The sequence below is a fragment of the Triturus cristatus genome, chromosome 7 (assembly GCF_964204655.1).
Source record: "Triturus cristatus chromosome 7, aTriCri1.1, whole genome shotgun sequence".
NCBI classification, from domain to species: Eukaryota; Metazoa; Chordata; class Amphibia; order Caudata; family Salamandridae; genus Triturus; species Triturus cristatus.
Window position 1 is genome coordinate 418,898,552 of NC_140590.1, and position 22,460 is coordinate 418,921,011.

The 22,460-nt window shown below is 45.1% G+C and overlaps 1 protein-coding gene across 9 annotated transcripts in view; it reads left to right on the forward strand.

Annotated features, from left to right (window-relative positions):
* The window catches only part of LOC146809840 (zinc finger protein 567-like), a 182,544-nt gene that overhangs the window by 33,067 nt on the left and 127,017 nt on the right, over nt 1–22,460 (forward strand). For all 9 annotated transcript variants that reach the window (XM_085616710.1, XM_085616703.1, XM_085616707.1 and 6 more), the window contains exons 2-3: nt 3,125–3,251; nt 7,930–8,049. In XM_085616710.1, the coding sequence (XP_085472836.1) occupies nt 3,125–3,251; nt 7,930–8,049 (247 nt within the window). The remainder of the gene's footprint in view (nt 1–3,124; nt 3,252–7,929; nt 8,050–22,460) is intronic.

Below are 22,460 nucleotides of genomic sequence, written 5' to 3' on the forward strand. Positions count from 1 at the left end.
TTAATTTGTGGCAGCTTGCATAAAAAGCATTGGCATATCCAATAGGTCTCGCTTTTGGGACCTTATAAGTATTTAGTTATGCAGCACAATACCCTTGGTGCAACAACATCAACTTTTGCATGGCTAAACGCTTATAAGGTACAAGGTTTAGCCATGCAACAGCTGATGTTGTTACACCAAGGATATTTTGCTGCAAAACTAAATACTTATAAGGTCCCAAAAGCGAGACCTATTGGCTATGCCAATGCTTGTAAAGGATGTCAGTGAGTTTGTCAAGTGTTTTCAAGACGACATTCTTATATTTTCCAAGAATCAAGATGATCATTTAGGTCAAGGAAGTCTGCAAGAGATTGAGAAAAAGTGGTTTGACACTTAAAGGCGGGAAATGTAAATATTTCTGCAAGTCGGTGGAGTATCTTGGACACACTGTCTCGGGTGATGGTGTGGTGCCCAAAAAGTCTTTAGTGGACGCCATCATTAACTCCCCCTCTCCCGACAACAGAGAGAAACTGCTTTCTTTTGCAGGACTCTGTGAATACTATAGTAAATTTATAAAGAACTTTGCTACTAAAATGAAGCCTCTCCGAGAGCTGACCAGGAAGTCCTCCAAATTTGTTTGGTCTGATAAGCAGGAAACTGCTTTTAAGGAGATTTAAAAAAGAGATTGTGAATGCTCCTACCCTTAAATCTTTTTGTTTGGGGGAAAAATGCATCATTACTGTCGATGCCAGCCTTTATGGGTTAGGAGGTGTGCTGAGTCAGTGTTCTGGTAAGGAAGAGTGGTGTGTGGCCTTCGCTTCAAAGACTCTTTCGGCTACTTAGAGAAGGAATGCTGTTATTGAGAGGGAATTACCAGCATGTATTTGGGCCATTGAAGATTTTTGCAACTACTTATGGGGTAACAGATTTCTACTTAGGACTGACCATAAGCCCCTTGTTGGGATCTTATCTCCTGGGGGGGATGGAATTCTACGGCTCGTATTGCCAGACTCACATCAAGATTACAGGAATATGATTTTGAGGTTGTTTATGTCCCTGGGACGAGTGATGTCACTGCTGATTTCTTATCCAGGTTGCCTTCTCCTAGTGATTGTACTCCCCATGATGAACAAGATGTTGACATTGTTGCCTCCATCAAAGATTTTATTTCTAACGAGTTTCTCTGAATCTGAGTGGGTCACAGAGATGAGTAACAATGTTGTATGTCCACGCATCACGGAGTGTTTGGAAAAAGGTTGGCCCTAGGAGAAGTCTGCCACTGCTGACATTTCCCTGTTTTGTCAGGTTTCTGATGAGATTGAAGAATGTGCTGGCCTGTTTTTTAAGGCGGGTAAGGCCATCCCTCCTGCCTCCATGCAGAACAAGATTTTACTGCTTGGCCATCAAGGACATCTTGGCATGTCCTCAATGAAACACCTTATTAGGGCCAGGTCTTGACAAAATGGTCGATAGAACTGTTAGAGAGTGCCCCGACTGCATCAGCAGTGACAAGATGCTTAGGGTTTCATTAGCTCCTCTTAAGCCAGTGCCTTGGCATGAATTTCCCTGGCAGAAGCTGGCTTTTGATATTTCTGGCCCCTTCAATCATTTGCCTTCTAATGCACGTTTTGCACTTGTAATGATTGACTATCATTCTAAATGGCCAGAGGTGAAGTTTGTAGCAAATGCCACTTCTTAAGTAATTGTCACTTTCTTTAAAGAGGTTTTTGCATGTGAGGGGTTTTCTGAGGTTCTTGTGAAAGACAACGGGGTTCAACTTGTGTCACAGGAGATGGAGTGTTTCCTCCATATGTCTGGTATCAAGCATGTCACCACATCTCTTTATGAACCAAAGGAAAATGGACAGGTAAAACGTTTCAACCGAGTTCTCAAGGATTGTATTGAATCTACCTGTAAGTCTAGTGTGCCTTGGAAAGATGCAGTAAGAAAGAGATTGTGGATGTCCTGTATCACCCCTCATTCTGTTACAGGGGTGAGTCCTTTTAGGCTTTTGAAGGTCAGAGAACCTATATCGGCCCGTGGTGGATCAAGAAAGCCAATAAAGCTGTTGATTGCATTGATCTTAACCTTGTTGCAGACCTCATTGAAGTTAAGCAAGATAAGATGAAGGCCTTGTTTGACTCTGGTATGAAAGTGAAAGTACCCGATTTTTCTGTTGGAGAATGGGTTAGAATCAAGAAACCTGGTTTGTTAATGAAAGGAGTTTCCAAGTTTGGTCATCCCATTAAAATAGTTATGGTCTGCAAGAACAGTGTTGTTACCCAGGATGGGAAAGTATGGAATGTTAGGAAAGTTGCAAAATGTAAACGTCACGTGTGGCTTGAACAATAATGATACTTTGCCATCATATGAATATTCTGGGTCTAGTGGTGTCCAGAGTCAAGAGGAACAATAGACCTAGTGTTATACTTGTGAGATATGTGTCTTGATCTCTTGTTTTATTTCTTTGTTCCCTTGCTCATCTTCTTCCTTTTGTTGTTAGGGGTGAGATGTTACATTTTCCATGTACCTTGTTTTCCCTTTCCTTCCCCCTTATCTTTCCTTTCCCTCATGATTTGTCTCGTGCTTAGAACATGGAACCGTGTACTTGCGTTGTACAACTTTGGTTCCATGTTCCAAAGCTATCACACGGCAGTTCCTGCCTACTTTTTACTATGTACGGATGTACTGTGCCGCACCTACAATAAACTTGATTTTACTCACCTTCCTGGATTCGTTCATCTTTACAACAACGTTTCACGCTCTGAATAACTTTGCTTGGCAAACAGTTCCTAGTCCCCATTATCCCTGGCTAGACACTTTTTCACCCTTGCCTCTTTGAATCCAAGCTCCGACCCTACGTTCGTAAGCTTGCTTTAGATTGTGAGCTCATTTTTAGTCCTCCAATGTTTGGATTGTAACAAACAGTTATGCCAGTGTGAAACGTCAGAAGAACACCAATGATTTCAGTTGGACAAATGAACAGGCCCCCGAAAGGTCACCCCCCGCTTTGACCTGAAATTGATGGGCAAGAGATTCTTACTTCTGTGCCTAATTACTGTATCTAACTGGATCTCTATTGCATGTGATGTATGGTGGACGCTAAAAAGGTTTGACACTGATTAAGAAACTCTTGCCTCCTCAGATGCCAGTTACATTCAAGGATGTTGCCGTCTGTTTCTCCGAGAATGAGTGGAGTCTTTTGGGGGAGTGGGAGAAGCAGCTCTACAGGAACGTGATGGAGGAGATTCACGGTGCTCTGATATCATTGGGTAAGGCACGTCATGGGTCTTTTTCTAAACTTTCCAACTTCACACCCTTTAGTGGTGGTCGTTTCAATTTAAAGTTGCAGTAATAACGATTGTACACATAAAAAGGTATGCATATGTGATGAGCCAAGCGTTTGTACCAGAGATTGGCATGCTTAAACCTATCTGCCTATTATCTAGGTCCTGGCACACTGGATGACTCTCATTGGCTCCCCCTGGATGTGTAGCAAGGGCCCTGCGAATATCGTTAATGGAAGTGCTGGCACATTATGAAAGGCTTTAGCTGTGCATGGGATTGTCTGCAGGAGTTACTGTGGCCCACTTCTGTGCCACGAGTGTTGGATGTGAGTGCAGCACTTCAGGAACCTCCCCTAGACCACCATGAGTCTTTAGACAAATTGCTCTATCTTGCAAGAAGGGGATTTTTTCCCTGAGCTAGCATCTCATCATGCATATTTTTACACTGCACACAAATATTGTGAGAAATCCCTCAAAAAACGAAGATTAGCCATAATAAGCACATTGTATAAGTATGATCTGGCTAGTATGTTTACAGTATTTCTGTAGCGCAAACTCCCAAGACGCAACAAAGCACAGTACAGGGTCAACAACCAGTATAAAGACAACAAGGAATAGCAGCGATACCTGCATTCTGGACCCTTAATGCATTTTGAAGTATTGTATTACATTATAATTGCAACCATATTTTGAGGTCCATATTTATTCATGTTTTATTGCCCCATAGAGTCTTAGTGGTGGGCAGAACCTATTGTTGCACTCTGAGTAAGTCTTTCAAAAAACAACATGAGAGAATCAGTATATATGTAGTTCTTCCCGCCTTGGTATTGTTTGTCAGGTTCCCCTCTTCTGCGTAACTTAGTTGGTCAAGGCAGTGCGCCCACCATGGACATGTGTGTGTTCTCTGAGCTCTGCATCTTGGCGGTGAATGCTGTTTTGATCACCAGGATAAGCCACTCCCTGGTGCAGTGCCACAATATATGTGACCATTATTTTCTTAATGTTGACTCTTAGAAGAAAATGTGTGGAGCATTGGTCACCAAAAGTCCTTTGGGGGCGGCATTTGATCTTAAACATTCGGTCATATTAGCCCTATGTAAAAGGGTTTTGATCGGTTGCATTTTACTTCTGTGAGTGTCAGTCTTTTGTCTGTGCTATTATCTGTTCAATGTTAATCTCATTCAGAAGGGGAGGCCCGAAAGGATTGAGTTCACATCCTCCTCCGTAAATGTCAAACCCAGGTCTTCATTCAGTATTATCACCAAAATGTCAAGATTCTAGAAAATAGTCTATTGACTTAAACATACTCTGCTTCTGTCCAACCTTATTTAGTGGCCTATTGTGCCTACACCCACGGTATTTTTTTTTTTTGGTGAGATCTTTAACTACTTGTATACATCCTACAGGATAGGATAGGATAGGATAGGATATGAGTTTTTAAAGCGCTCGAATGCCGTAGCGTCTTGGCGCTGGTAAGTGTGGTGATGAATAGGTCTTAAGTGAGAACTCCCTTAAAACAACCATGTCTTCAGGACCTTCCTGAAGCGTTGATGGTTTGGTACAGATCTTAGGGAAAGAGGGAGCTCGTTCCAGAGTCTTGCGGCGCAGATTGAGAAGGCTCTTCCACCCCACCTAACTCTCCTAATCCTGCTTATCTGAAGAAGACTCAGAGTGCTGGATCTTAGGGCACGGCCGGGGATATAGGGAATCAACATTTTCTGAATATCTTTGGCTCCTCCTCCGAAGACGGCTTTATGGACCAGGCATAACGCCTTGAATTCCACACATTGTTGTACGGGGAGCCAGTGTAAAGTTCTAATTCCCGCCGAGATGGATTGATCTCTAGGAATGTCCAAAAGCAGTCTTGCGGCGGCATTCTGCAAAGACTGTAACCTACTCAACTGGGCCTTGTTTATCCCCAACAGTAGGGCGTTACAATAGTCCAGCTTGGACTGCAGAAGCGCCACCACCACTGTCTTACGTAGCTCTGACGTAATAAAAGGGAAGATCTTTCTTAAGGTCTTTATTAAGAAGAAGCATGAAGAGGCAAGGCTGTTCACCTGGGCCGAGAAATTTAGCTGACAGTCGAACAGCACGCCAAGGTTTCTCACCTTGGACACAGGGCAGGGGCATTCACCAGCCTTCAGGGGCCACCAGGAGTCGTTCCACAGGGGTTGCCCCTGGCCAAACTCAATGATCTCTGTTTTGTCTGTATTGATCTTCAGGAAGCTCTGGTTCATCCAGGTCATAATTTCCAGAAGGCACATGTGAAATCTAGCAGCTGTGTCATCTGTACAGCTGTATACTTCTTTGGTAACCAATCACCAAAAAAAGGGAGTAAAATGTTTTGTATGGGTTCTCTCCGCCTCTTAGTGCTTAAATGCCTCTCTCGAAGCTGATTAACTACACAAATAGTGCCTAAATTCATAGGTATAGCGACTGCAAGTTACGTCCGCATAGGCCTCTTAATACACGTCTTGGTCCTGAAGAAAGCCATCGAATCATACAGTGTTCAAAACTGCGCCATAACTTCCCAGAACCTACACTGGCACCCCTTAAGGGCATCCTACATGTCACAGCATGCTTCATTCGTTGCCTGAAGAAATACAATCACACCACCATTGGCCTGATGGAATTAGATTGGTTTGCCTTGCTGGCCCGCATCATCTTCAAAACCAGCTACATCATTTACAAAGCCTGTCCCCGAAGGAGAGAAAACTCACTGATAATTAGATTTAAGCCTCTCGAAAATATCGAGCGGAGGGTCATCCCAATTTGCTTAAAAGGACCCTCACCCACTAGAATCACTAGTGACATGCTACATCTTCCGGTCCTCTCCCAGGATACCTTGTGTATCTGGGCAGGCTCTACCCTCATAACATCGGGTATGGCTTAGTGTTTTGTCATCTTAACCCCTTCCCTGCTCATGACGGAACCGTTCCGTCATGAGCCACGGTTGGCGTGTGCTCATGACGGAACGGTTCCGTCATGACAATCCTGTTGGCGGCCGCTCCGCCTGCGCGGCGCTGTTTCCCCGCCTGTGCGAGGGGACAACGCAAATGGGCGGAGTCATGACGGAACCGTTCCGTCATGAGCACAGCTCAACTGTGGCTCATGACGGAGCGGCTCCGTCATGAGCACAGGCCCGCCGCGCTGCCCCCCTGCCCCCCCCCAGCGCTGCAGCGGAATGTCCGCAGCAGCGAAGGGGTTAATGGAGGAAAAGGCCTCTGCCTAGTCCAAAAAGATTTCAAGAGTATACTTTTATCCATAGTATGGAAGACATCCCTGATTGTTGACTGTCTGTTGAGTACAGCGATTCTTTCCTCAACCCAACATGCTTAGTGAAAATTCCTTTAGGGTAACTTTACCCCAAATCATTGGGTAAACAAATATAACAGTAACACGTTTGGCCCGTCTATTGCCTTTTCTAGTCACTAGAACTAAAGTTCTTGTCTGTAGCAGATCAATAAGCTTTAAGTATGCTGCGCTTTCTTCTGGACTCCTTACACTTGCACACAACCAGACTTGTGATGGGGAACACATCTCAGCTAGGCACCTCAGAGTACAACAAACAGCAGAGAATCACCTGCAAGATAACTCAAAGTATCTGGCTGTTCAGGTAGGACGTCTTTTGCAGTAAATGGCCTGTTGAATACCACAGCACAATAACCTTTCTAAATAATTTTGCAGCGTGAATGTTCTCACTTATCTCAGATCTGTGCATGTGTATGCATAGAATTATAATCATGCAAGAGAGGGCTGAAGGCATAATCGCGATGCTCCTTTTTATGCTATCTATGATTGTCCTGTTTGAATTGAAGACTGCAAAGTTTGCAACACTCCGGCTTTCTTTTTATTCTGTGATACATTGTTTTTCCCCAAAATGGTCGCCCCACTCTTTAATGCCCCAGTCCTCTTTTCCTGTAACTCACCTCAACTGTGTCATTTTATAGCCTCCACCCCACAGTTTGTTGTTGGCCCTGTTGATAGAGGGCGTACAGTGTAGAGGTGGCAACATTCGTACATGCAGGCACTACTAATGTGGTGAAAATGTGTTTTGCAAGTCGCTGACACTACTGCCCCTCACAGGTATGAGAATTCTCGAGTAAGAACTACTAAATGCTATTTTCCAAAGAATGGTAAAACGTTTGATGAAACATTCCTAGAGAATGATACTCTGAAACTCTGTTTTTTTGTACAATTTTCTTGTGTTACACCCTCACCCACTGTATCTTCAAACGCCACCCACAAACTCTGCCACACTGATAAGTCCTTAAACACGTGAACCAATAACATGGTTGCGGTAGAAGATCTTTTTCAGCCCAGAGGTTCTTTCTGACTCTAAGACGTTGAAATGTCATTTGGCAAGGGCCGTTCACTAGGGGAGGATGCATCCCGCCGAATGAGATGTAACATTCTTCACCCCGCCTCAAATATCAGTTAGTTGCATTACCTGGTCTGCAGTCGGAAATATAAAAGATAAAGAATTTTTTTCTTTCTTTATGCAGCGAATTTCAACCAACGTAACCCGCACTTACATTTTAATCTCTTAATAAAATAAAGGTTTTCTTATTGTGGTGAACCCGAGCTCGGTGGGCCTTGGCTTCTTTAATCCGAATTGGTTTAATATGTATCCATGTTTTTGTCTTGTTGTTGCCACTAGGTTATGCAATTGTAAATCCTGAAATAGTGTTCAGGATTAAGAACGTGGAGGGGCCACATTCTTTGCTTCAGCAGCCACAGAAGGGACAGCACTGTAAAAGCTCTGATTGTACCACTGCAGGTATGTGCAAAATGATCATTACATGGAGAAAATATGTTTTATAGGTGACTATTGTATTTCTTTTGACTATTCCTTTAATTTATTTTACCATGATGTGGTTTTGTATTCTTGATCATCTAAGGCACTCTCGAGGCAGGGGGAAGTGCAATAGGAATTTGATGCACACTTTTCATTGGTTCAGGGTGAGTAATGTAAAATAGCTAGGGCAATTCCTCTATTGAAAGATACATCTTTCATACAAAAGAAAGGCCACCAGGATGGAAGAGTAGACGTAAAAAATGACCCAACATATTATTTTGTCAGATATTATCAGTTAAAACTGTATAACAATGGAAGTGTGACTGCAAAATGTAGATTATTTTAGAATATTTGGGACAAGCACCTAGAGAGTTATTTTTCCAGGGACTCATTGAAAATGTTCTTTACCTGAACTTAATTCAATTCTAGAGTTCTTCTTCTAGAATTCAGTGTTCTGAATACTTCGGAGGCAGTGCCACTGGTGTGTGGCCTGAAATATAATGAATCACAAATATCAAACGTTTTTAAGTGCACGTAACTCTCGGTGAAGCAGTAACTTTAATTTAACATCTGTGTCTGATCAGATATTTGCCAACTAACTTAACCATATTGCATCGTTTCATGACATCACATACATGCCTGGTGGCAATTCTCACCATGTGAATTTGAACTTCATGGGTCATACCTTATAAGGTACTGAGTGTTCCCATGAATTGCAGGTCTTACGTCCAGCGTACTTTCTCCTTCTAGTGCTAGACTAGTTCATCCTCCCAGGGCTCGGAGAAGCGGGCATATTCAACAATTTACTTATTTAAGTGACCGGCTCTAAGCTTCAGGGGCCTTGGTAATCGAAAGGAAGATTTCTTCTAAAAAGGATAGATACCAGGAAAACCTCAATGCATTTTATGCTATCCGTGTGGAATGTAATACTACTAATTACATGCACATCGAGCTACACAGCAAGAGAGCACAATGGAATATTGAGGGTATCAAGAAGTCGTGTCCGTTAATCAAGTTATATATTCTGCTATACTCAATCTTAATTCAAGATATATTTGTTTAATCATTCTGGTACAGCATTCCACAGTGAAGAGGTAATCGTATTTTCTGTTATGAAAGTTAATTTATTTGGAGCCAAAAAAGAAAAGTAGCTATGGGTTATTTGCTGAAGTCTGCAAAGTTTAAACACTATTTTGTAGTTTCCTGTAGTCTTCTCAGGAGGTCGTCCAGTATGCCTAGAAAGAAAACCAGCATTGGCAAAGCCAATAGGTCTCGCTTTTGGAACCCTTATAAGTGTTTAGCCAGAGCTGTTGGGTTGGCTAATGAGTTTTAGCGCTGTTCTAGATTAGTGTGGTGTGTGCCGCACATTGCAAAGTTATAAGAAAAAAAAATTGTATAAGCATTTTTGTTACCATCGCTATAATTAAGATGAGATGATGTCTAAGTTAACCTTATTATTAAAAATAAATCCAAAAAAAAATCATAAAAAAATGTTTAGTGTTTTTGGGGGGAATATTAGCAACTTTGTCCTGCCTGTTCTAATGGTTGTTATAGGTTTTTGTTGTTTTGGATGGGGGGAGGATATAAACAACAGAAGGGTTGAGGTTAGGAAATAGTATGTGAATTATAATTTGAGTAACAGAGGGATATTAGGGGAGACTTAACAGATGTCAGATTTTGAGGGCTATAGCAAGAGGCAGCAGTTACTTGCTCTACGAGGCCATAACAGTCTCAGAAGTGCGTTATGCAAAAACTGCAGGGCAACGAAGGAAGGAGAGAACGCTAAGATCCGGGCATTAGGTGGGCCGGGTCTCACCGGTGCTGAGCACCGGCAGTTTTTTAAAGGAGGCCTCGAAACTGGTCTCAATCGGGCTCTGTTTTGTGCCCTGGCACAGGCGGTCCGTTTGTTCCGGACTGCAGTGACAGTAGGCACATCGATGGTGTGCATGCTTACACTGCTCACTTCTCACTAATGGCGAAGTTACGGCATGACGTCATGCCAGGGGAGCGTAGTAGGGGAAGGGAAATCCTTTAAAGAGTCATTTTCTCACTGGATTTCCCATCTCTTTTTAAAACTCAGGAGCACCAACATTGTCGTGGTGTCACCGGGGCTTTAAGTGGAAGCTTTTTTAATATTATATACTAGTCATAGTTGCTGCCTAGTTAGCTTATGCAACTAACAACCATTGACAAAGCCAATAGTCCTGACTTGTTGTAGGTATGATGTTCCTTGTATCATATATCTGGATGCAACGACAGAAACAGCAAAATACAAGTGGGGAGGCACACTATGCTAAGCACAGATTTTTAGCTTATTTGTTTTTAAGCCACGCCCTTAATGACGTTTGCCATGCCGCTTTGAAAAAAACCCAGTTTTTTCACCCCCCTTAAAGCCCTGGCTAAGATTAATAAGAACAGAGGATGAGAAAAGAAAAAAATGAAAAAACTGGCAAGAGCCAGTAATGGCAGGAACACGGAAAGGAGATTAAAAGAGTTCAAGTAGAAGAATAAATAAATAAGAAAGGTGGACAGAAGAGAGGAGAAAGGCGGAAAAAAAGTTTAAGGCGAAAGGAAACCGTGAATACAGACCAAAGGGAACACAGAGAAACAGAACGGAAAAAATGCAAGGAGAAGACTAAGAAGGTAGGATCAGCGAGCACCATGTGTGTGAAGGGATACTTCTCCTGGTAAGTATCAGAGGTGTAATCTGCAGGTCACTGGTTCCCACTCTTGCACAAAGATGCAGATGGTCAATATAGTGACATGTGTAGCCTGCTGGTCATTGGTTCTAAACTCCGCCATTCAACTAGGTGGGTAAGTGCACCTACTGTAGAAATCTTGTGACTCCTGCAGGACACAGATTAAAATACCAGAAAGCTCAGTGGGTTAATGCAGCGGACGTTAGTGTTGAACATACTGGTCACCAGTTCCATTGATTGTGAGGCAGCTAGCTCACAGCAGTATACTAGCTATGAAAGCGCTACAGCAGTAGAGTCTAACGAATCCGATGCGCTCCACTGCTTGGAAACTTCTACACCCTGTCCATCCTACCTACTGTACCTTTCCTTAAATCTGGCACTGCTTGACTCTGGTGATACAGTCGGGGCGCTTAGAAGATGGCTGCATCATATGAGAAGCGCCATTAACAAGCACTAAATGGCACAGATTCTTTATTGCCCCATATCCCATACAAGGTGACATCGGAGATTGTCCAAGGACAGAGAAGGCATGGTGTTATAATCAGTCGTCACGCACTGCAAGCCTATGGTCGAATCTGCAGATACACCTAGTGAGAGGCCAAAAACTAAGGTGATAGCAATTAAAATTTCCCCTGCATTGCCCTGATTGCAGGAGGCTTGAGTCTACGTTTCAATCAGCATTATGGCTGAAGTGGTTATGAAAGAAGGAAAGATGTGAGAATGGGGAAGAGAAAGGAAAGAAGAAAGATCTAGCAAAACAGGAAGAGCTTATTATGTACGTCACGGGCTGGCTTCAGACAAAAACAAATGCCGCTAGCTGTGGTAATCCTGCGTATTATGTACATGACAGATGGCAGTGAGCGTGGTGCAGTGCAAATTTAAAGCGGCCTCACCCCGCAAATATTTGCTCATTGTTGAAAGTATCCGCATGGGGGAAAGGATTAACAGACCTGCACATGCTGCTGAAGTAAACGGAGGCTGGCATAGGGTGGGTGCTGGCGGTAGGGGGTATCCACAGTTCGATGTCTTGGCGTCTGCTTTCTGCAGTGTACTGAGAAACCCTCAGCTGATCTTGTGCGCGGTGGGTGGGGGAGGGCTCCTAACGTGAGGAGGGAGGGGGAAAGCCAAAATCATAAAGAGGCAGCGACAGAAGAGACATTTAAGGTGGATGTGATATAAATGCCATCCAAAACATGAAGCACAGCATCCGTGAAGCAGGCGCTGTTGATACACAAGTAAAGAGAAAGCAATAAAATAAAAGCGAAGTGCGCAGGAACAAACTTATATTAAACAAGTGGGAGGGGTGGCGGAGTGCGCGCGCGCTAAGCAGCAGCTGTTTGCTCTTTTTCAAAGCGCACACACTCGTGCTTGTGGTGAGCCGCTGCGCACTCCTGCAAGCTGTATGCCGCCACAAGCACGAGTATGTGCTTAGAAAAAGAGCTGTACGACGGCTAAAGGTCTCCTATACAGCGCATGCGCGCTGCGTAGGCGAGACCTAAAAATTACTGCTGAAATCAATTGCATAAGTGAACAGCAGATTTATAAAGCATAAACTAATACCCAGTGAGGGTGTCCTGACACTAGTAAAGGAAGAGCTGAAATCGCAATTTAACTGAACAGAACAGTTACGTCATAATTTTCTTTCTTTATTTTTTTGGCCCTAGGGTTTGCTTTGTTTTTTTTTTTTTTTTTTTTTTGAAACCTTTATTACAGAATGCAAAATATATACAAGGATGGGCCTACAACCTTCCAGCCGGCCGCTAGCAAACAGTGGGAGCATAGACACAATTATTAAACACAAGCGACAAGTGATAAAGGTCACAGAAATCGAAGAAAGCGTTGGCGGCCACACCGTCCGGAGCCCCCAACTGGGGGTTCCATTTTTTATAAGAAACTACAAACAAATCCACAAGGCAGCAAAAGTCAAAGCAGCATTATGAGCTCCCCTGGGGAGGACCCTACCGATCCACAGGAATAGGGGGGGGGGACGGGCCAGGACAGAAACAAAGTGAAAACGATACCCAGAACCAAGGTAACAAGCAGGCTAGGGAGACTGGGCCACTGCCAAATCAGGTGTCAGCGGCGGGGTACAAATCCCGCCACGATAGGAGTTCCAGGGGCCCCACACATTCACCCATTTCCCAGGCTTACCTCTCGCCACATACACTACCTTCTCCCGAAACATACACCAATCCATGTTGTCCTTCCACACCGAGACCGTTGGTGACCTCTGGGAGCCCCACTATTGAGCTATGTCACGCTTGGCCACCACATATCCCAGAGTCACCCACCATGTCTGCAGCACCGTGTAGTCAGTCGGCTCCCACACATTTAGCAGACATCTCCTAGCCTCGGGAAACAGCGTCACATGCGTGACCGCTTGCAACACCGCATGTACACCACGCCAGAATCGCGCCACCTCCGGGCATTCCCACAAAGTATGGAAGAAGGTCCCTAGCGAACCACACCCACGCTTACACAGCCCATCCATGGCATATCCCATACGCATCAGACCCGGCCCCGTAACGTAGACCCTGTGGAGTATTTTGAGCTGGACGAAACGAAGGCGGGCCGGTATGGCCACCTCTTTCGGGGAGGCCACCGCAGACACCCAGTTCTCGTCATCCAGCTCCAATCCATCGGCAACCCATGCCTCACGAAGGCCAGTCAGCAGTCCCGCGCGATCGTTGATGAGCTTTTTATAAATCAATGAGATAGTGCCATCCGGTACATGCCCATCTAGCACTCTATCTTCCAGAGGGGGGCACTCCGGGATGGACGCCACATCCGGGAATACAGAACACAGCGCGTGACGAACCTGTACATACCGGAAGTACTCCCTGTCCTGCAACTGGAATTCCGCCTGCAGCACATCGAACGTTTTGAATCCCCCCCTCGTCCAGAGATCGCCCACCCTACTGATGCCTATCGTGTCCCACTTCTCAAAGCCTTTCGAGGTCCACAAGCAGCCCAATCGCTCCGATGCATACAGTGGCGTCGCCCGGGTCAACCGATCCTTCCACCCCATCGCCAAGTTTGCCGCGTGCCACACCCGTACCGCGACCCGCGTAGGACCCGTCAGGCGTGCGTCGAGCGATCTAGAGTAGAGCGCACGATTATAGTCGCCACCCGGCAGTAACAATTTATCCATTTCAAAAGCCGGGTTAAGGGCGGGCCCGTAAAGGCCATGGTTTATCGCCGCCAGCTGGGAGGCCCAGTAATACCGTTTGATGTCTGGGAGGGCGACCCCCCCGTCATACCACGGGAGCGTCAGCTTCGCGAGGGCGATACGCGGCCTCCCATCCCAAAACAGGTGGCGCTGCAGACCCTCCACCTCCCGAAAGTAGCGTGCCGGGACGACGTCCATCGTGTTTTGTAGAGCGTATAAGAAACGTGGCAACGACATCATCTTAAACAGTGCCGCACGGCCGAGCGGCGAGAGCGGCAAGCGCCTCCAACGCGCCACATCCTCCTTCAGGCGCTGGAGGGGGGGGGAGTAAGTTCTGTTTATATCGGGCCGCAGCGTCAAGGGTAATAAAGATACCCAGGTACTTGAATCCCTGCGGAGCAACCTGGATAGGACAACCCCGCGGAAGGATAGGAGCCTCCCCCGAGAGGACATACACACAGGATTTAGCCCAGTTGATGACTAAGCCGGAGTTGCAGCCAAATGAACGCAACACATCCACCAACACAATCAATGATTCACGCAGGGAAGCAAGGTACAAAAGAATATCGTCCGCGTAAAGGGAGACGCGATCCTCATACTCGGGGGTCCATCGGAGACCACGAATCGAAGGGTGCCACCGCAGCCACTCCGCCAGGGGCTCCAAGGCAAGCGCAAAGAGGAGCGGCGACAGCAGGCAGCCCTGCCGCGTGCCCCTGCCCAGTTCAAAAGGAGCCGATACTCTACCATTCACAGCCACTTGCGCCAGCGGTCCGGAGTACAACAATTTCACCCAGCCAATGAATCCCGGGCCAAACCCAAACTTAGCCAGCGTTGCCCAAATATATGGCCACTCAAGCGTGTCGAACGCCATAGTGGCGTCCAAGGACGCCAAAATGGCTGGCTCTCGTATGAATGGGACCCTCGCGAGCGCCCCATGCAGACGCCGCAGGTTGAGCGCGGTGTTGCGAAGAGGGATAAAGCCGGACTGGTCTTGATGGATCAGATCGCACACCACGCCAACCAGCCGATTAGCCAGCACCTTGGCGCGAATTTTCGGCTCCGCATTCAACAACGAGATGGGCCTGTAAGACGTGACCCGATCCCGCGGCCTCCCCTCCTTATGAATAACCACAATAGTGGCAAGACGCTGGTCCAGCGGGAGGGAACCCGCAACCGGGCCGCGAGGAACATATCACGGAGATGCGGAGCCAGCGTATCCGGTCGTAATTTGTACAATTCGATGGGAAGGCCATTAGGACCCATGGCCTTGCCAGAGGCGACCGAACGTATGGCGAGGGCAATCTCATCAGATGTCGGAGCCGCATCCAACAACAGTTTATCCTCCTCCGAGAGGGAAGGCAGCGCAATGTCTTTGAGCAGGTCATGGGAATCCTCTTCCGAGCGGGAAGATACCGGGGAATACACCCCACGGAAATACTCAGCGAAACAGTCAACAATTTTCTCCGGCTCAGTGACACACACACCATCCAGTCTCTCAATCGACGGGACCACTCGACTCGCTCTCTCCTTTTTATCCAGCCACGCAATCAGTTTACCAGCCTTATCACCCACATCATACAGCCGCCCCTGTTGCTCTCTACTCAGGCCCCTGGCCGCCTCCGTGACCAGGGCCTTGTAGGGTTTGCTTTGTTGATCAGAAATGGTGCTAATAAGAGTTGTTGTTAATGACTGAAACTAAAATAGTAGCTTCATAGGCCAGTTACAGATTCTTTAAATGCATGATTCTGGTCTTAACATATATATGTGGACCTGCACCTCCCATTCACTATCTCCACGACTTGGTATTTGCTTATGGAATGAGTTGCCCATCTTTGTAATGTTCAACCATGGCATTTGAGCCTTCCCTTATAATGTAGCCAACAGTTCAAGATCTGATAATGATGTGTAAGAACTATGGCAGATCTGTAGACCTAGTAGAGTCGGCTGTTGAAACTCAAAAGGGTAATTAATAGCTGGGACTGCTGTTCCTTTTTTGAGATCTACATCTATCTTGTAGGATTTGAAATAAATGGTGCTTCTCTGTGTTTCCATCTAATGTAAGAGACTGATTGGTTGCCAAGTTGTACTGTAAGAAGTCACTGAGGAGGTAAAAAGGAAAAGGATGAATGCATTAAAAATGCTTTAAAAAAGAAAACTGCATAATACTGTCATATTTTTAGTGGCTAGTAACATCTTCACTCCTACTAGTACTCCTCCTTAGTGAAACCCTTTTTAAGTACAAAGACATGCAATAGGTTACCATGAATTCTGATATTGGACTGCTTGGTAGATTCTCAAATACCTCTGTGGTTTCTGCTACTGTACTATGAATATGATTATGTGTCTAATGGCAATCTCTACGTCATTGATGCACTGAGAGCACTATTCTCAGTTTTTGCTACGTCCTGCAGCTATCTCATGTGAGTGCGCTGTGAGAGAGCCATCTCTTCTGAGAATGCCTTCTGATAAAAGTAGCTTTGGGATAAATTCACTATTGAAATAGTGAATTAGTGATTGTATTTTTCAAGTAGTGACTGGGTGTCAGAAGTTCCTCCTGTTCAGCAAAGAATCTCTTCAGCTTAACAATGATTTATACTTGTAGTTTTGGTGATTGTTATTGGTTTTCTTGTAGATTTAAAATAAATTGCTATATTGTTCAGCAGTTATAGTTATCTCAAGTAACTGTAATTTGTGTCCTACAATAACTATATCCTGCGCGGCACCTCCACCATGCGCAGTTTTCTCAACAATAATTTCACTGCAAATGTTGCAGTGATATCAAATATGTCATGAGGGATGTAATATGTGGGGAATTAGCAGTGCATGGGGAGGGTGTGAGTTACATTTTCCTTAGGGCACAAGTATAGTTACTTGAGATAACTATAACTTCTTAATTTCTATGATTTTGAGTGCATAAAATCTGACCTAACTGGAACATCCCTGTAACCTTTGTTTTTTTCAGTAAATTTGTATGGTTTTCAAATGCTATTTCCTAACTATAACATCCCTGTAACCTTTGAGTGTGTAACTGTGTGTGTGTGTGGGTGGTGGGTATGTAAGTGGGTGCGTTGGTGCTTGTGTGACTCTGTGAATGGGTGTGTTAGTGGTTCTCTGGGTCTGTAAGTGGGTGTGAGTGGGTATATGGGTGTGTTAATGGGTGTGCGAGCAGTTTTCTGGGTCTCTGAATGGGTGTGTGAACTGGCTGTGTGGGTATGTGAGTGGGTCTGTAAGTGTGTGTGGGAGAATATGTGATGGGTGTGTGAGTGGGTGTGTAAGTAGCTATGTGTGTCTGTAAGTGGGTGTGTCACTAGCTGGATGAGTGTTTGTTGGTGTCTGAGTGGGTATTTGATGGCCTGTGTAGGTCTGTGAGTGGATGTATGAGCGGTTCTCTGGGTCTGTACTATATGGGTGTGTAATGAGTGGGTCTGTGGTTTCTGGGTCTCTGATCGTGTCTGATCATGGCTGTAGGAGTGTCTGAGTGGGTGTAGGTGTGGTTTTCTAGATCTCTGATGGCTGTATGGGCATGTGAGTGGTTGTGTGGGTGTCTGTGCAAGTGGTTGTGTAAGTTGTTCTCTGGTTTTCTGAGTAGATGTACTAGCGACTGCATGGGTGTGTGAGTGGCTGTGTGAGTGTATAACTGGGTGTCAGAGTGGCTATGTGGATGTGTGAGTTTTTTTGGGTCTGTGAGTGGGTGTAGGGCTGGCTGTGTGTGAGGATTTATGGGTCTGTGAGTGAGTCTGTGAGTGGATGTGTGGGTGTGTAAATGGCTGTATGGGGCTGTGAGTAGGTGTGGGACTGGTTCTCTGGGTTTGTAAGTGGGTCTGTAACTGGGTGTGTGGGTGGCTGTATGGATGTGTAAATGGGTGTTCAAGTGGTGCTCTGGGTCTGGGCGTGTGAACTGGCTGAATGGGTGTGTGAGTGTGAATATGTGCTGGGTGTTTGAGTGGGTGTCACTAGCAGCTTGAGTGTTTACATCAGTGTGTGTCTGAGTAGGTGTTTCAGTGCCTGTGTAGGTCTATGAGTGGATGTGCGACTGGTTCTCTGGGTTTGTAAGTGGGTGTGCGAGTAACTATGGATGTGTGAGTGGTTTTCTTGGTTTCTGAATACGATGACAATTGACAACAAACGAAGAAAAAGGCACCTCTGGCGTCTGGGCGGTACACATATTGAATCAGCTGAGACTTCTAAATATCTGGGTGTTTACTTAGACAAAGAAGGATCATTTACCCGCCAACAAGAAGAAATCAAAAGGAATGGGATGATCCTTGCCTTAGCCATGAAAAGTTTATCAGCCAAACTATTGGGACCAACACTGAGCCCTCTTCTAATGGCAGCACAAGCTAAAATTCTACCTACAATCACCTATGGTAGTGAAGCTTTGCGAGGGAGCGATGCCAATCTTTTGGACAAAACACTAGTAAAAGCATATAGAACTATGTTCAGCCTACCGAACTATACCTCCCCGGTGCAACTTAGACTGGAGTTTGGCCTGTTAAAGCAAACTTGGGCCAGATATGTAGCTTACATTAACTGCTGGAATAAAATCAGAACATCAACCCCTAAATCACTAAACCATCTTCTGTGGCAAGATCTCCAACAGAGGGAGAATTCGCCCGCAAGAATGTATCTTCAAGAGGCACTGGCAAACACAGGCTTATCGTCCTTATGGAACACACAGTGCCACCACTCAACTCTGAAGAAATTAGTCTGGAAGTCGCTTAAAAAACAGTCATTGGTGGAGGATAAAGCAGCATTTTCAGCTAGAGCACATGCCTGGATGACTCTGAATTCTTATAAGATCTTAGCCCCCCAACAATATTTCAACTAGGGCTATTCAAAAGAACAGAAATTAAAATTCTTAAAGCTACGACTTGGGGTGATACCATGCACGCAGCATCTTCGACCATGGCAAAGGGTGCAGACTTTTACAGTATGCAGTCTGTGCAAAAATGGCCAGGGCGACATTATCTATACCATTTGTTCTTGCACAGAGATGCTTCAGGAAAGGAGGAAACTGCTAAAAAAAAACTTCAACCAAAGGGGAACTCGGACAAGGAGACAAGCAGTTCTGGCTTGCTTCGATCCAGCATCACCACAACTGAACACCAGATTAGTCAGATTTCTTGAAGCAGCCAGGGCAAAAATGCCAAACAATCACTAAAGCTTTTTTTGGGGGGGCAAGAGTCGATTGGACAATTTATTTTAAATTCTTAGTGGGAGTAGCAATCGCTGCATTGACTGGGCCACTTGTAGAGGCAGCTCTTGGCTCGTTTAATTAGTATCTTTCAACTTGTTAGTGACGGAAGCGTTTTTTACAGTTTAATCATGATTAAATTTTACCCTTGCGAATTCATCTTTTATACATGGTTTTATTTTTTTGCACGTATTTCAATGGTTTTAAGTAACTCTGCAAAATAAAATAAACTAAAACTAATCTTGGTTTCTGACTAGGTGTGTGTGTGTGTGTGTGTGTGTGTGTGAGAGAGAGTATGTGCTGGGTGTTTAAGTTTGTGTGGGTCTGCAAGTGGGCGTGGCACTAGGTGTATGAGTGTGTACATGGAGCGTGAGTGGTTTTCTGAGTCTGACAGGGTGTGAGTGGTTCTCGGAGTCTGAGTGGATGTATCAGTGACTGTACAAGTGTATGAGAGGGTGTGTGAGTGGCTGTATGGATGTGTGACTGGGTGTGTGAGTGGTTTTCTGGGTCTCTTAGTGGATATGTGAGTGGATGTATGGGTGTCAGTAGTTTTGCTGTGTTGGTCTGTTAATGGGTGTAAGTGGCTGTATGGGTGTGTACCTGGTTGTGAGAGTGGGTGTGTGAGTGCCTTTGTGGGTCTGTGATTGGGTGTGTGAGTAGTTCTCTAAGTGAATGTATCAGTGGCTGTATGGGTATGTGAGTGAGTGTTTGGATCTGTGAATGAGTGGGTGTGTTAGAGAGTGTGTGAGTGGGTGTATGTGTTTTTTTTTCTCCTATGGGGGTCTGGATCCTCTCGTGCAAAAAAAAAAACCAATTTGATTTTCCACACCTTTGTTCCCATGAGGGGTCTCTTACTGACCCCTCCATCAGTCCCATGGGGTCAGGATACACTTATCCTTACCCCGTCTAACCTATTTCTACTTTATTCCCCCCACCCCCTTGGGAACCGTGTCCCAATCCCCAAATAGCGGCCACAACTTTTCTCTCAGGGTGCAGTCAGCCTATCCCAGCATTGCTGTTGGCGCATGTATCAGCATCTCTAGATATACATAAATATTTTTTCTTTAGTAACTTCAAAACTATACTGAGCGGATTTACACCAAATTACAAAAGCCCTATTTCTGGACCAAGATCAAGCTTTCTGCCAAATTTGGTATAATTCCGTTCAACAATTCGGGCTGTATTAGTGTCCAAGATGCCCATGGGAAATTGCATGCAGAAAACATGTTTTGGAACTCCCCTGTTTTTCTGTGCCCCAACTTGATGAATCAACTCAAAACTTTCCAGACAGTAGCTGTAGTGACTGGCACACTAATATATACTTTCACTGAAAAAAATAAAGGTTAACGTAACGTTATAGTTACGTGAAATGTTTAGTAACAACGTAACTTTTAAACAAAAAAAAATAATAGACAGAGAAATTATCCAGTTATAGTTGGGTAGCTATAACTCACCCCCCACAGTTTTCTCATCAATAATTTCATTGAAAATGCTGCAGTGTATGTTTGCGGAAAAAGAGGTGTTTAAATCTAGAGGATGTCCCAAGAAGTGGGATACAAAATGAAGCGGGTGGAATGCACGTAGAGAGACTTATGTATATTCCCAACTACAGAAATGGAAATGTCAAGGAATAGTAGATGTTCTCCTGAGATGATTGTCTGACTGCCTTCACACTGTCATGTATTCTGTACCTAATGTAATAAGGCATACCTGTGTTTGTGATTATGCAAAGTTTGCAACTAATAAAAGAATCTTTGAAAAAAAGAAAATGCTGCAGTGATATTATCAGTGATGTAATGAGTGATGTAGTATGTGGGGTTTTTACATGTGGGAACATATTCAGGACTACCTGCTGTGAAGTTACCAGACGACACCGATGGTAGTCCTGCTGTCTCCGCGATCTCTCAGAGCCTCCACCCTCTGCCCATTGATGGATACCCACTGACCATACTTCCTAGTATTGTCAAACTACTTTCTTGCATGCATAAATGCAGAACCACCAGTCAGAGACAAGGTTTAGTGAAAAAAAGCAAAAATGCCAATCCGGGAGAAATGCAAACCCCAAAATTCCAATGGGGATTCGAGACAATTGACTTGAATTGGTCTAGATGTGGGTAGTAGTGTACACCAAATCACTGTAAGGCACTGCACAAACACAAGTCCTTTCACACCACTGAAACCAATATGAGAAATTAGGTTTCTGGATGGCTAGTGTATGCACCTTATCCAGGCTGAAGCCACCACTCTAGTTAGGGAATACACAACCTAAATTAACCTGTGCTCACCCTCTGGTAGCTTGGCACAGATCAGTCAGGCCTAACTTAAGAGGCAATGTGTAAAGTATTTGTGCAACACTCTCTTTACAGCAATGCAGTGAAAACACCACAAAAAGACCACACTAGGTGTGTGTAAAAGAAAAAGGTAATTTGTTATCTCATTAGTATGTGATTAATACAAGAACAAAAGTAATCTAATCAACATATCATGTGGGCTTCGCTGTTCAGAATGACCTTGAAAGAAATAAATAGCAGTGCTTCCAACCTGGCTCCCTATAGAGCTTCGACGGTAATGTCGAGGGTGTGATGGTCCTAGAAGCAGATGTGCTTTTTATAGGGCAAGTACAGTCAACTACACGCACCTGCTATATGGGGCGAAACACCATAGTTTTGGGATTGTTAAATTATGGGCCCATTGTGAGGGGCACAGCTGGAATGCCCAGCATGATGAAAACAGCAGGCCTGTTCTGGTCAATGAAAACAGCAGGACCGCACAGGTAAATGAAAGCCACTAATGCTAGAAAGTGTGAAGGGTGTACACTTACCAGGACCGCTTCTAGTCCTTCAACTCTCAAGCCAGTCTGCCGCTGATGTCACACTGAGGCTTCTCGGGCTGGGGTGTCAGTGTTGGCTCCCCCGGTCATTGTCAGTCAAGCTCCTGGCCAGGGGGACGCTGAGGGGAGTTTGGAAGTGGCGTCGGTGAAGCTGCACAACTGTGTTCGCCAGAAGGGCTGCCCTGAATGAGGCTTCCAGGGAAAGATAGTCAACTCAGGTCTTCGTGCGGGTCGGGGGGTGGGGAGTATGCAGGCAGCCCTAATCCTTGCAGAGGAGACACTTCATTCACTGTGTGCTGAGCCCAGCTGAGGTTTAGCCAAACTCCAGTGAAGCAAATCGGCACTTGATTCACGGCGCCGAGCCCAGCCTACAAGAGGGCAGTGCCAACTTGTGGAAACTCTTGGTCCTGGCAAAGTGGCACTTGTCCCATGGTTTTATAGTTCAAGGGGAGATGCAGGTAGGCTAACTGGAGGCAGGACAGGGCAAGAGCAGGGACATGA